Below are 13,475 nucleotides of genomic sequence, written 5' to 3' on the forward strand. Positions count from 1 at the left end.
GTGCACACCTGTAGTCCCAGCTACTCGGGAGGCTGAGGCAGGAGAATCACTTGAACCCAGGAGGCAGAGGTTGCAGTGAGCCAAGATTGTGCCACTGTACTCCAGCCTGGCAACAGAGTGAGATTCCGTCTCAAAAAAAAAAAAAAAAAGGTTGTATTTAAAATTAAAAAACAGCTTTATTGAGATATAATTCTCATGCATGCAATTCATACATTTAAAGTGTATAATTAGGCCTGGCATGGTGGCTCATGCCTGTAATCCCAGCACTTTGTGAGGCTGAGGCCGGCAGATCACATGAGGTCAGGAGTTTGAGACCAGCCTGACCAACATGGCAAAACCCGGCTCTACAAAAAATACAAAAATTAGGCAGGTGTGGTGGCAGATGCCTGTAATACCAGCTACTACGGAGGCTGAGGCATGAGAATTGCTTGAACCTGGGAGGTGGAGGCTGCAGTGAGTTGAGATTACGCCACTGCACTCAACCTGCGCAGCAGAGTGAGACTCCGTCTCAAAAAAAAAAGTGTACAATTAGATGGTTTTTAATATGTGGCCCTTCGTGTCTGGCATCCTTCAGGTAGCATCATGTTTCCAAGCTTCATTCACGCTGTAGCGTGTTTCAGTGTGTCATTCCTTTTTATGGTTTGATACTGTTCCAGTGTATGAATCTACCATATTTTATTCATCTGTCTGTCAATGGACATGTTGGTTGTTTCCACATTTTGACTATTATGAGTAACGTTGCTGTTAACATTCATGTTTGCATTTTATTTAATTTTTTTTTTTTTTGAGACAGAGTCCTGCTCTGTTGCTCAGGCTAAAGTGCTAAAGTGCAGTGGCTCAATCTTGGCTCAATGCAACCTCCGTCTCCCAGGTTCAAGTGATTTTCCTGCCTCAGCCTCCTGAGTAGCTGGGATTATAGGCGCCTGTCACTGTGCCTGGCTAATTTTTGTATTTTTAGTAGAGAGGGGCTCTCACCATGTTGGTCGGGCTGGTATTGAACTCCTGACCTCGTGATCCACCTGCCTCGTCCTCCCAAAGTGTTGGGATTACAGGCGTGAGTCACCGTGCCCGGCCATGTTTAAATTTTTGTGTGGATGTAGGTTTTGCATTTCTCTGGGTGTGTGCCTAGGAGCTGACATGCTGAGTCATATGGTATCTCTATGTTTAGTCATTTGAGGAACTGTCAGACTGTTCTCCAAAGCAGCAACACCAGTTTACATTCCCATCAGCAAGGCGTGAGGGTTCTGATTTCTTCACATCCTCACCAATACTTCTTGTTATTTGACTTTTTTGACTCTAGCCATCTTAGTGGGTAGGAAGTGGGAAGTGGTATCTCAGTGTGGTTTTGATTTGCATTTCCCTGATGACTAGTGATGTGGAGCATCTTTGTATGTGCTTATTGGCCATGTGAATGTCTTCCTTGGAGAAATGTCTATTCCGATTCATTGGCCATTTAAAAAGTTGGATTATTTGTCTCTTTTATTATTGGATTGTAAGAATTTCTTATATATTCCAGAAATGAGTCCCTTTTCAGATACAAGATTTGAAAATATTTTATTTCATTCTTTGGGCTGTCTTTTCACTTTCTTAATGATATCCCTTGAAGCACAAAAATTTTTACTTTTTTTGAAGTACTGTGTTTCAGTATTTTCTTTTGTTGCTTTTGCAATTGGTGTCATACCAAAGAATTCTTTGTCAAATCTAAGGTCATGAGGATTCCCCCTGTTTTCTTTTAAGATGTTATAGCTTTAACTTTTATATTTAGGTCTTTCATCCGTTTTGAGTTAATTTTTTTATATGGTGTGAGGTAAGGGTTCAATTTTATTTTTTTTCTCTTCTTTTATAGGTGGCTCCACTGGGATCCAGTTGTCCCAGCATCATTTGTTGAAAGACTATCATTTCCCCACTGAGAAGTCTTGACATCCTTGTTGGAAATCAGTTGACCATAGATGTGAAGGTTTATTTCTAGACTTTCAGTTCGAATCCATAATGAAGCCAGTACCACACTATTTTGATTATTGTTGCTTTTTAGTAAGTTTTGAAATCAGGAAGTGTGGGTCTTTCAACTGTGTTCTCCTTTTCCAAGATTGTTTTGGCTATTCTGGGTTTCCTGCAATCCCATACGACTTTCAGAATCAGCTTCTCGATTTCTACAAAGACATCAGTTGGGATTCTGATAGGAATTTTGTTGAACTGGGAGATCATTTTGGGGAGTACTGCCATTGTAACGATGTCAAGTCTTTCAATCCACGAACATGGGATGTCTTTCCATTTATTTAAAACTTCTTCAATGTTTTTCAGCAATGTTTTGTAGGGTTCTAAGTTTTACATTTCTTTTGTTATGTGTATTCCCAAGTATTTTATTCATTTTGATGCCATTGCAAATGGAATTATTTTCTTAATTTAGTTTTTGGATCACTCATTTCCAGTGTATAGCGATGAAACTGGTTTTTACAACAGTGATCTTGTATTATGCTATATTTCCAAACTCATTTGCTAGTTCTAATAGTTTTTAAGTGAATTCCTTAGGATTTCCTGTATATATGGTCATGTTATTTGCAAATAGAGATAGTTTTATGTCTTTCTTTCCAAACTGAATGCCTTTTATTTCTTTTTCTTGTCTAATTGCCCTGGAAACTCCAATACACTGGTGAACAGCAGAGTGAGAGTGGACATCTTTGTCTTTTTTTGTGACCTTAGTGGGGAAGTATCCAGTATTTCACCATGAAGTATAATTTTAGCTGTGGGTTTTTCATAGATGCCCTTTCTTTGGTTGAGAAGTTTCTATTAGTAGCTTGTTGAGCATTTCTATCATGGAATGAAGTTAGGATTTTGTCAGATTTTTTTTTTTTTTTTTCCTGCATGTGTTGAGATGATCATGTGATTTTTGTTTTCTGTTCTGGTGATATGAGGTATTCCTTAATTGATTTTCAAATGCTCAACCAATCTTGTATTCCTAAGATAAATCCCACTTGGTCATAGTATGTAATTCTTATTACAACTGCTAAATTCAATCTGCTAGTATTTTGTTGAGGATTTTTGCATCCATATTAATAAGAAATATTGCTCTGTAGTTTTGTTTTCTTGTGACATCTTTGTCTTGCTTTGGAAGTGTATAATACAGGTCTTATTAAATGTTGCACATTCTTTACAAAAAACAAATCCCCAAGCTGTCATTTAATACATTTTTCCAGGGATCAACATAAAATTTTACTAAAGTCTCCAGTCCAGAGGAACAGGGGTAGCAGATAGCTAGGACGTGCCCTTTAAGTGTGTTAAGACAACGATCAGCTGCCCTCAGCACCAATGTCTGTCAGCATCGGCATCTTGGGTAGAACCAGTCAGATGGACAGACACCCGGTGTGGGAGCATGGGTTCTGCCTGGCACTGAGAGCTCCTAAAGGCTTGTCTTGGGCACAGAGTGTGAGGTACTGTCTTCTTGCTGGTGCTGAAATTTACGTGTCTGCTGTGTCTTTCTTGCCAGGGCTGGTCCCAGACATGCTTCTAGACATTACCACATCCCTTCTAGGAAGATGCTGAACATTTCCAGGGACAAATTGGAGCCTGAAGCCTCAGAGCTACCAACAATGAAGGAAAGAAACAAACATTCCGGAGCCACAGTGGAAGCTGAGGACAAGAGAAAGGCAAGTGGGGCCAGGCCACACACACCTTGTTCCCACCTTTGAGCTTTTTATCTTCTTCTTCCGTTTCGTTTCTCATGTCTGTAAACCAGGGAAGAGAACGTCTCCTAGAGGTAGGGAGGAGGCAGGCACCACAGACATAAGTGGCCTCCATTTCCTTCTCGAGGACCAATCATGCAGGAAGCAGTCAAAGTTGGGGGCGCCAACAACAGCTGCTTAATGGGAAAGAACCCAAGGAAGCTTTCTGGCTCTGAAAAAAAAATAGAATTATAGACTGTTCTAGAACAAGGCATTTATGCTAGAATTCCATCTCAGTGACATTGTCATTCATGGAGCTGCTTGAGCCCAAATATTAAGAATCATCCTTGGCTCCTCTCCTTTCTTCCCTCTCCCACATCCAAACCACACCTTTGCTTGCCAAATCAACAGTAGCTGCTGTATGCTCCATGCCCAAAGCTGCTCAGAGCATGATCTCTTTTCAGCATCTTGACACTTCCTCCCCAGCCTAGGCCCCTCATGCTCCGGGAACTGTCTCACATCCACATCTCAGACCTTAGGCTCGTGGGCTCCTTGACTGGGAAGGTGTTCCTGTCTCCACGGCCAGTCCTCCCCGAATCCCTCCATCTCAGAGAGGCCTCCTCTGCCCCTGCATCCCCGTCTCCTCATCCTGCTTCATTTTTCTCCATCGCCTTTTCACAATGTGACCTTATACGTGACCTGTTTTCTCTCCTTTATACTATGATGGGGTGTGGGTAGGAATTTTGTTCATCCTGATCATAACTGGTGTATCCCTATCATTTATAAAAGAGTCTAACATATTCCAACAGGAAATTGCTGAATGAATGGATTAATACTACTAGAAGGAAAAACTGTTGACAAGGCCACTGTCTTAGTCCATTTGTGTTGCTATGAAGGAACACCTGAGGCTGGGTAACTTACACAGAAAAGAGGTTTATTTGGCTCACAGTTCTGCAGACTGTACAGGAAGCATGGTGCCAGCACTGGCTTCTGATGAGGGCCTTGGGAAGCTTTGCTGTTATCAGAAGGTGAAGGGGAACCCGCGTGTGCAGAGTTCTCATGGTGAGAGGGAAGCAAGAGTCAGGGAGGCACCAGGTTTCTTTGATAAACAGGTTTCACAGGGACGACTAGAGTGAGACTCACTGACTCATTACCATGAGGACCAGGCTAGTACCAAACCATGCATGAGGGATCTGCACCCATGACCTAAACCCCTCCCACCGGGCCCCACCTCCAGCACTGGGATTCAATTTCAACACTAGGCTTGGAGGGCCAAATACCCGGACCACAGCAGCCACCTGAGCCTGTCCACTCATGCAGCTCCCACACGGCTGGCGTCTTGGGGCGTGGCCTTGCCTAAGTGGTCCTGTCTGCCTCCCACCTCCAAAGAGCGGCCTGATGAGGCCTGGGGGCCGTGGTGCTGAATCCCTTGCCCATCACTCTTGGGGAGTTTCTTTAAGAGGCATCTCTGAGAAGGGCATTTGCCTAGGCCAAGTGGCTTCACTCTGCCCTCTCCTGTGAAACAGACAATCAGAGCTCCAGAGCTCCAGAGCTGGGAGGGGCTTTGGCCACATCCACCTCTTCATTTTAATGCTCACCAATCTGAGTCCCGGGGCTGGAAACTGACCTGCCAGGACACAGCGCTGGTGGGATGTAGAGCATGCCCCCTCAGCATCCCCTGGTAGGTCAGATGGATTTCCTTAAATACTATGAAGAAGCTGAAAGTCTAGGATGGAATATCTCCTTTGAAAAATGTTATTGAGGTTAGCACTGGGGGGATGATAAGATGAGATAAATACAACTTGCATTCTCAGCAGCTCTTTTCCAAAGAATGAATAAAATGTTCTTGACCACCCTCCTCCTCTGATCATACAGAAACCAGTGGGTGGGTTTTGCTCATATCAAAACCACCTGTGATTGGTGAGCAAAATTCGGACTTCCTTAGAAAGTCAAGGGTGAAGTTGGATGTAGAAACTCATCACCTTCATGGAACTGAATCCATTCCCAGCACTTACAGCTGAATAAATATTTGTTGATTGAGTGGATAAATTTATAATTTTAAGCCTCTGGCTCTCTTAGCTAATCCAGGAGTCCGGGGAAATCAGTCTCTGTGAAGTTTTGATCAAAGAGGCCTTAGATCCCTCTGGAACAAGGATGGATAGAAATAATAATAATTTTAAAGGTGGGCCACCAGTGCCGGGGAAGGAAGGGAAGTGCTGTTTCCCACATTCAGCAGGTACCCGACCACTGCCTGCTACAGGCATGGTTGTGGGAGGCCAAAGAGGACGAGAAGTGAATCCCCGCCGTAAAACCGTTCCCAGCCGAGTGGAGGAGAGAGGGTGTGAACACACTCCCAGGACGCCGTGCTGTGGCTGGGTTTTTGGTGCAGTAGATTGAAAAAGGGAAAAAACGTGGCAGGTGGGAAACCCCTTGGGTCAGTCCAAGAATCTCCAGCCACATGAGCATAACCTCTGACATTTATGTATTTATTTATCTATTTGAGATGGAGTCTTGCTCTGTTGCCCAGGCTGGAGTTCAGTGGCGTGATCTCAGTTCACTGCAACCTCCGTCTCCCAGGTTCAAGCGATTCTTCTGCCTCAGCCTCCCAAGTAGCTGGGATTACAGGTGCACTGCCATGCCCAGCTAATTCTGTGTTTTTAGTAGAGACAGGGTTTCACTATGTTGGTCAGGCTGGTCTCCAACTCCTGACCTCAAGTGATCCACCTGCCTCGGCCTCCCAAAGTGCTGGGATTACAGGCATGAGCCACCGTGCCTGGCCAAGCCCTTACATTTATATCACACTTTTCCTAGGGGCTCCCTTGCACATTATTTCTAATGCAATAGACAGATGCATTTGTCCTTCTCACAGTGTAATTCACTACGTTTTAATGAACTCTTCTTCTTGTATTAATGCATGGCACGTGCACACCAGAGGGCTTCCAACAGGGGAAGGGGGAAGGGGGCGTCTCCTTCCCAGCCCAGGCGCTCATACATCTTCCTAGAACTCAGCCACTGTCACCGGGAACTTGTTTGTCCTTTCCAAAGCCAAGCGTGTGCACTGACGCAGAACTGTGAACTTACAGGATGGGTGAAACAGACAACGCACGCGCTCGATAACCCTCCCCGCTGTATGAGTGACGGCAGTGCTTGTTGGTGGTGAAAGAAGTCAGCCCTTGTCCTCTTTAACTGTATGAAAGTTGAGGAATAGAAGTCTCCAGGTCCATTACCACAGGTTCAGGGCAGTCCCAGTCGTGGTGAAAAGGTTTAAGGCCTTGGGGGCATATTGGTCCATAGTGGGGCAGTTGGGGCAATGCCGCGATGCTTGGGGTGGGCCAAGAGGAGCACCCCCGGCCATCCAGCCTGCTGGGCACTGGCTCAGGCTCTTGTTTGCCAAGACGTTTCAGCCCCACCACATTTGATTTATTTCGGTCCCAGTCTCTGTTTAAATCCATTTAACAGCTTCCAGTGGCCTTCAGGAAAAACCCCCAAATCCTTGGCCCGACATCCAAATCCGTCTACACCTGGGTTCAGGCTCCACTTCGGAGCTTGTAGCCCCTGCCCAGCCCGGAGGCAGGTGTGCGAGGCCAAGCTCCTGCCCCTCCCTGCCCACCCTGGAGAGCCCCGAATTCTCTCCTCCTCCCTGCTCACGGGCACTGCCCGAGACCCAACCCTCCCTCTGCTCCCCCTACACCTTCCCACTAGTGTGGACGTCCCCTTTTCTGGATTCCTATGGCTTCAGCAATGCGTTTGCTGCCTTCATGTCTAGGACCCTTTGGGGCGACTTGCTGTCTGACTTGTTTCTGAAGGGCAGGGCGCTGTTTATTTTGCGTCTCTGAATGTGGAGTAGAGAATTTTGTTCCATGAAGGTACTTACATAATAATTTATTAAAAGAAAAAACCCCTCAGCTGTTTGAAATTTTTTCTCCCAGAAGGAGACCTGTTTTCATGGGACCAGGTCTGAAAGTGGATTTATTTTAGATGCTCACAGGAGGAGGGTGACAGGGAGGCTGTGTCCAACTGTCACCACAGTGTGGAGACACGTTTGGCACCTTGGATCACCTCCAGCTGGGGCTGTCCCGCAGCCGCCAGGCCCACACCCTAAAGGATGTACGCTCTGTGGTTTGAAGGAAATTAAAGGAAATGTGGAGAAACCCCTGCAGACAGAGGCCGGGTCCTGCTGCCACAGCTAGACTTTCCTGACGGATGAGGAGCGCCAGCCATACTCTTTTTGCTTTGATGTAGGGGGTATGTATGTATTTTGGGGGACTGGGGAGGGAGGACTGAGGCGGACCCACTCCTGGCCAGGCCTGAAACCCTCCCATTGGCACCCCTGTTTGAGCACCAGCTCACTGCATGTGGTCTGGTGCCCATCACCCAGGCTGTGCCAGGGCTGGGGGTGGCACTCGTAAGAGGTGACACTGTCTCTGGGCCTTGCCACCCACCCCTCAAACCCGGCATTTTGTGAATGAAAGCAGGGCTTAGTTGGGGCAAGTGTGCCAGCGAGGGGGTCCGCACGGGGCCTCCCAGCTCAGGGTTTATTAGGAGCCTTGATCATCTGTGGTGCCATTTCCAAACTCCCTCTCCCTCACTCAATGCCCTGAACCTCATTCTTTCCCACACCCCGGTGCTTGGGTGAGAAACGGGGTGTTAATGAGTGTTGGCTTGCTGGCCATGGGCTGGGAGGGGTTTCCCCCTCGCCCCTGACCCTGCACGACCCTGACCCCCTGACACTGCATGACCCTCATCCACTGAACAAACAGCTGCCTCTCCCTTTGAACCTGTCCTGGTTCTTGGTGGCCCAAGAGTGCACCATGTCCATCCTCCCACCCTCAGAGTCCTGGCTTCTGGGGGGCGTAAAAGCCAGAGGAGCCGAGGCCCTGGCCCACGCTCGGAAGCACCTGAGGCGCCGGCCCAGGCTCGGAAGCACTCTTTCGGCCTGGAGATGTCGGCTGCAGCTCCCCATGTGGCCTGTCCCCTCCCGCTGTCCATTAATCTTGCGCCGACACCCTCTTTATGCTGCTGGAAAAATCGAAACGCCAGGAGGCGGGAGGCGGGGAGAATCCCTCATCAGCAGCGTTTATGGTATTGACTTGCATCTCATTGACTGTGTCAACAAGCGCTTGGCATCTACATCTGGGAACAGCCTATAAAATTAGGAAAGCTGAGCGGCCATTGAAATCTCATCACTTCGGATTCACCAGCCACATAGCCCTGAACAGGAAGATGAAAAGTACCTTCTTCCCAGCGCTCGGCCAGCTCTGGGCCTGGTGAAGACGGCACAAAACCGCAGCCATGAAACAAAAAGTGAATAGAACTAGTCACCACTCAGGCCTGGGGCCTCAGCTGGAAATGACCTTCAGAATTCAACGGAGGAGCCTTTCGTATGCGGGAGACGAAGAAGGATGGGGCGTCATTGTTCGAGCTTGAACACTGCACAAAGGACGATCAGGAGGCAGCAATGCGTGTGCGACCCGTGCCGGGCAGGGAGGGAGGTCCTCAAGAGGCCTCTGCGCGGGGTGGTGCCCTGTGTGCCTCTGGAAATGAGGCAGAATTTGTGGTGCCGTCGTGCCCGGTCTTCCTACCCACAGAAGAGTGGATCAGGTTGGAAGTCAGTTTTCCATTTCACAGGAGAGTGGGAGTATGGCAAGAGACCCTCGGAAATAGTGGAGTTTTGCTCCTGCACAAAAATAAGACCCTGCTCTGCGGATGTGAGTGAGCCAAGCATGTCTGTGCTTCCGTCTAGAGGAGCCGGGAGCTCTGGTCGGCCCGGGTGTCTCGCAGCCTTGTGGCTGGCTCTGTCCACAGGGTCCACGAGCTGGAGAGGCACGGATAAAAATGCTTTTCCCCTGACAGAGCGTGTGTGGTGGGCTGACTACGGTTTATCTGTGAGCACAGAGGTGTGGCCTGCTCCCCCCACAGGCGGTGACCCCGCAGAAGGGACACTTCCGCCCTGATCTGTTTGCAGAGGACAAGGGCTGTCATGCTCCTCTGAGGTTGAGACTTCAGCCAGCAAGGCAGCAGGGTAGAGCAGGGCTTCCGAGCCAGCCACACGGGGGTCGCTGGAAGCTTTGTGCTTTGCCGACCCTGTGACCCGAACAGCCATCCACCTCTCCAAGCCCCAGCGTCCTCGTCTGTAAAGTGGGGTGATAGTGGCTGCCTGACATGAGTGAGACTCTTGTTTGCTAAGCACTGTCACGGGTGGGAAGCGATTTCTTTCTGTGTTGGAGCGGCTTATCCTATCCCTGCGCACTGTTGTGTCCCTGGGAGAAGCACAGGTGAGCAGAGGAGGGCTCACCTGGGCTGGTGCGGCCAGGTCTGCAGGGCCCTTTCATGGGCTCCTTAATGTGGTTCGTGTGGCCTCCAGATTTACGGCTGAATTCTCTCTTCTGAGCATGTCGCTGGCTGACCAACACTCTACCGGGGGACTGCGGTTCTGGGAAAGGGAAAGGTGCCTGCTGGCCAGCGGGTTCACCTCACACATCCACGGTGTGTGGGGCTCTGGCCGGCTCTGGGTGGGCGTCCCCTCTTCTCCTGGATGCCGCCTGCGCTTTTGCTTAGGAGAATTAGGTGGGCTTTTTGGGCCACGGCTTCCTCATCCCTGTCTGTGCATGCATCTGTGTGTGCACCTGTGCACATGTGTGTGCCTCATGTGTGCATTTGTGGGAGTGCAAATGTGTACGTGTGTGTTCCTGCAGTGTAGAGGGGGAATGTGTGTGGGGCTGGAGATAGATAATCTTTAAATAAGATCTCCCAGACTTAAAATTCTCTTATTATGTAAAATTTATTTTTATTTATTTATTTTGAGACAGGGTTTCACTCATGTCGCCCAGGCTGGAGTGCGGTGGCATGCGCTCAGCTCACTGCAACCTCCGCCTGCTGGGCTCAAGCAATTCTCCAGCCTCAGCCTCCTGAATAGCTGGAATTACAGGCGCACGCCACCACACATGGGTAATTTTTGTATTTTTTGTGGAGATGGCGTTTCACCACTTTGGCCAGGCTGGTCTTTAACTTCTGGGCTCAAGTGATCCACCCACCTAGTCTCCCAAAGTGCTGGGATTTACAGGGGTGAGCCACTGCGCCCGACCTATTATTATGTTAATTTAAAATAAGCAAATACTTGAGTGCCTCTGTACCAGGCACTGTTCTAGAAGCCAGGAGCTACGCCCTTCTCCACCTGCTCCCGCACTTCCTCCTTCTCTCAACTCCACCATTGCCTCCTCCCTCCCCTTGTTCTCCCCGCCAGCCCCAGGGACTTGAAGCACTCAGACTGTTGGGAACTGCCTGCCTCCAGCCATCGGCCAGTGGCCAGCACCCCGGGTTCAGCCCTCTGCCAGCGCAGGCTCAAGGCCCCACGCCCACGCAGCCAATCCTCACATGACAGTTACCAGAGGCGACTTGAGCTCAGGCACCTCGGCTGGCATGTGCTCCACCCTCCAGGGTTTGGGACATGACAGGCACCTCGGCTGGCACGTGCTCCACCCTCCAGGGCTGGGGGCATGATGGGCACCTCAGTTCGCACATACTCTATCCTCCAGAGCTCGGGACGTGACCGACACCTCGGCTCAGACATACTCCACCCTCCAGGGCTCAGGGCAGGACGGGCACCTCAGCTGGCATGTACTCCACCCTCCAGGACTCAGGGTGTGATGGGCACCTCGGCTGGCATGGACTCTATCCTCCAGGGCTCTGCGCAGGCGCTCTGCTTGCGGGAGGCCAGGCTGCACTTTCAGGCATTATTCGGATTTCATTTTCCACATGAAAATCTTTAGAGCTCCATCTCTTGGAAGCCAAGGAAAAACTGGCTCTTAAGGTAAAGGAAGGCACGTTTGCTGGGGTGATGGGAAGACACTTTGCTACTGCTGAACCTCCAAATTTACCTGCAGAAGCTGGCACAGCCTTTTCGGTCATTTGGAGAATTACCGTATTCACTGTCATTTGCTCAGGGCCATTGTGCATTCGCTCAGGGCCATTGTGCACTTTTGTTTCTCTGATCACTAACAGGCCTCACGTTTCCAGCGTTTCCAGTTTACAGTGTTGTACGGGGATTTCCACGTATTTCAGTCGCTTATTAGCTTTTATGGCTTCACGGTGAGCCGTGGTGTCTGAGACATCCTGCTAGATGGTTCTGCAGTGGGCGGGGCTTTGAAGACAGGCCTGAAAACGTTCCAGCTCTTGCTGGAAGGACATAATTTCTGAACACGTGAGGGGTCTGAGTTTCTTTACGACAGCAGCTTCTATTGGGTGAAACGGTCAGAAAACCATTGCTCTAGTTAACATTTCAGATAGTTGCAAGTCACTCCATTTACCATACATATTTTACAAGTTTCCAGAGTTAAAGTACAGAAGCGGCCTTGCTTCCAAATACGAAGTGTGTAGGTGCGTCGGTTGTTTCAAATGCAGAATGTGTTTTCCTCAATGACAACGTCATAAATGCTGTTGAGATTCCCAGGCCAACTCCTAGAAACCCTTAATAGTAGAAAACAATAGGGGGAAACACCAGTAATTAGACAGAACAGAATACAATACGAATTTTTAAAAGTTATTTTGATCCCTGGTGGTCAAACGAAAAACATGATCATGGGAGGCCATGGAAGGTGAGCCGTCGGTATTCTGAAGGGAAGCCGGGATCCATCCAAGGGCTTTCGAGATGAAAGGTGCTGTTTCCTTAATATGTCTAGTTGCACTTCGAGATTTATGGCTTAACTTTGTCTTGTAAAAATTGAATGTTAGCTTTATTCTTATGATTTTCGGAAGCAATCAGAGAAATTTTTAATTTACAAGGAGGGGAAACAGGCAAACAGAAGAAGGGAGAGAGACAGGCATCTGCGGAGACTTCCCTGGAGAGCAGAGGCCAGAGACAGAAGAGGGAGGGCGTGGAGTGGTTGCCTAGGACTTGCCCAGGAGATCCCTGTAAGAAGGAAGAGTTTTCTCAGCTGAGCATTGAGCCAGCTGGTGTGTCAGGGGCAGCTTAGTTCATTGTGCTGGGTCCTCTCCTGAGCACAGGAAGACTGCACTGTCCCCTCTTCTCTGGAGTCTGCTGGGGCCTCCTGTGTGACCTGTGTCCGGGCCTGGCCCTAAAACATCCCACCAGCCTCTCAGCCCTCTCTTCCCTCTGCAGCAGGAGCAAAGGCCACGTGGGGGAGATGATACGTCACAACACACAACTGCCTACTCTGTGTACCAGGCAGCATGGCCCTGAATCACCGTGTGGACACGAGCCGCAAGGGGACCCACTTCCCAGTGGATGTTGCACGAGCAAGCAGGAAAGCTCTTCTGTGAGCCCCTGAGGTTCAGGGCTTTTTTTTTTTTTTTTTTTTTTTAGTACTATGGCTAGTGGGATGTATCCTGACTAATGCCGACAGCACAGGGAGCCTCTGCCTGCCAGAGCAAGTGGTGAGGCAGAGACGGTGCATTGTGTACTTTCTGTTGCTGTTTTAGGACTGCTTGGGTGAGTCCAGCATTAAAAATCAGAATGGGAAAAAGGAGAGGAAACCCGGAAGTGTCTACATGGGAAAGCCGGGGTCTGCAGAAGGCTGTTTTTGGAAGGCACGTAGCAGTTGGAGGTTTACATTTCAGGATTTGCCTTACATTAAAATGCAATTTCTTTGTTAATTCTGTTCACTTATTTAACTCACATGGATTAACTGCCTATTCTGTGCACCAGACGTAGTTTGTTCCAGGAAAGTGCTGCTGAACCAGGTAAACACGGCCCCCTTCTCCAGGAGCAGAGGCTGCAGACACAGGGAGACAATGAGGCAATGGCATGCTAGGGGGAATCGTGCTACAGTGAAAGCATCCTTCGATCATTTTTAAGTC

The 13,475-nt window shown here is 48.9% G+C and overlaps 1 protein-coding gene across 1 annotated transcript in view; it reads left to right on the top strand.

The window, feature by feature from the left end:
* Positions 1–9,902, top strand: part of LOC105549442 — a 39,286-nt gene extending 29,384 nt beyond the window's left edge. The window contains exons 3-4 of the mRNA XM_011993991.1: positions 3,530–3,644; positions 8,493–9,902. Of these exons, the coding sequence (XP_011849381.1) occupies positions 3,530–3,644; positions 8,493–8,516 (139 nt within the window). The 3' untranslated portion in view covers positions 8,517–9,902. The remainder of the gene's footprint in view (positions 1–3,529; positions 3,645–8,492) is intronic.
* The last annotated feature ends 3,573 nt before the right edge of the window (positions 9,903–13,475 follow it).

Source organism: Mandrillus leucophaeus, unplaced genomic scaffold (assembly GCF_000951045.1).
Source record: "Mandrillus leucophaeus isolate KB7577 unplaced genomic scaffold, Mleu.le_1.0 Scaffold44, whole genome shotgun sequence".
Classification (NCBI taxonomy): Eukaryota; Metazoa; Chordata; class Mammalia; order Primates; family Cercopithecidae; genus Mandrillus; species Mandrillus leucophaeus.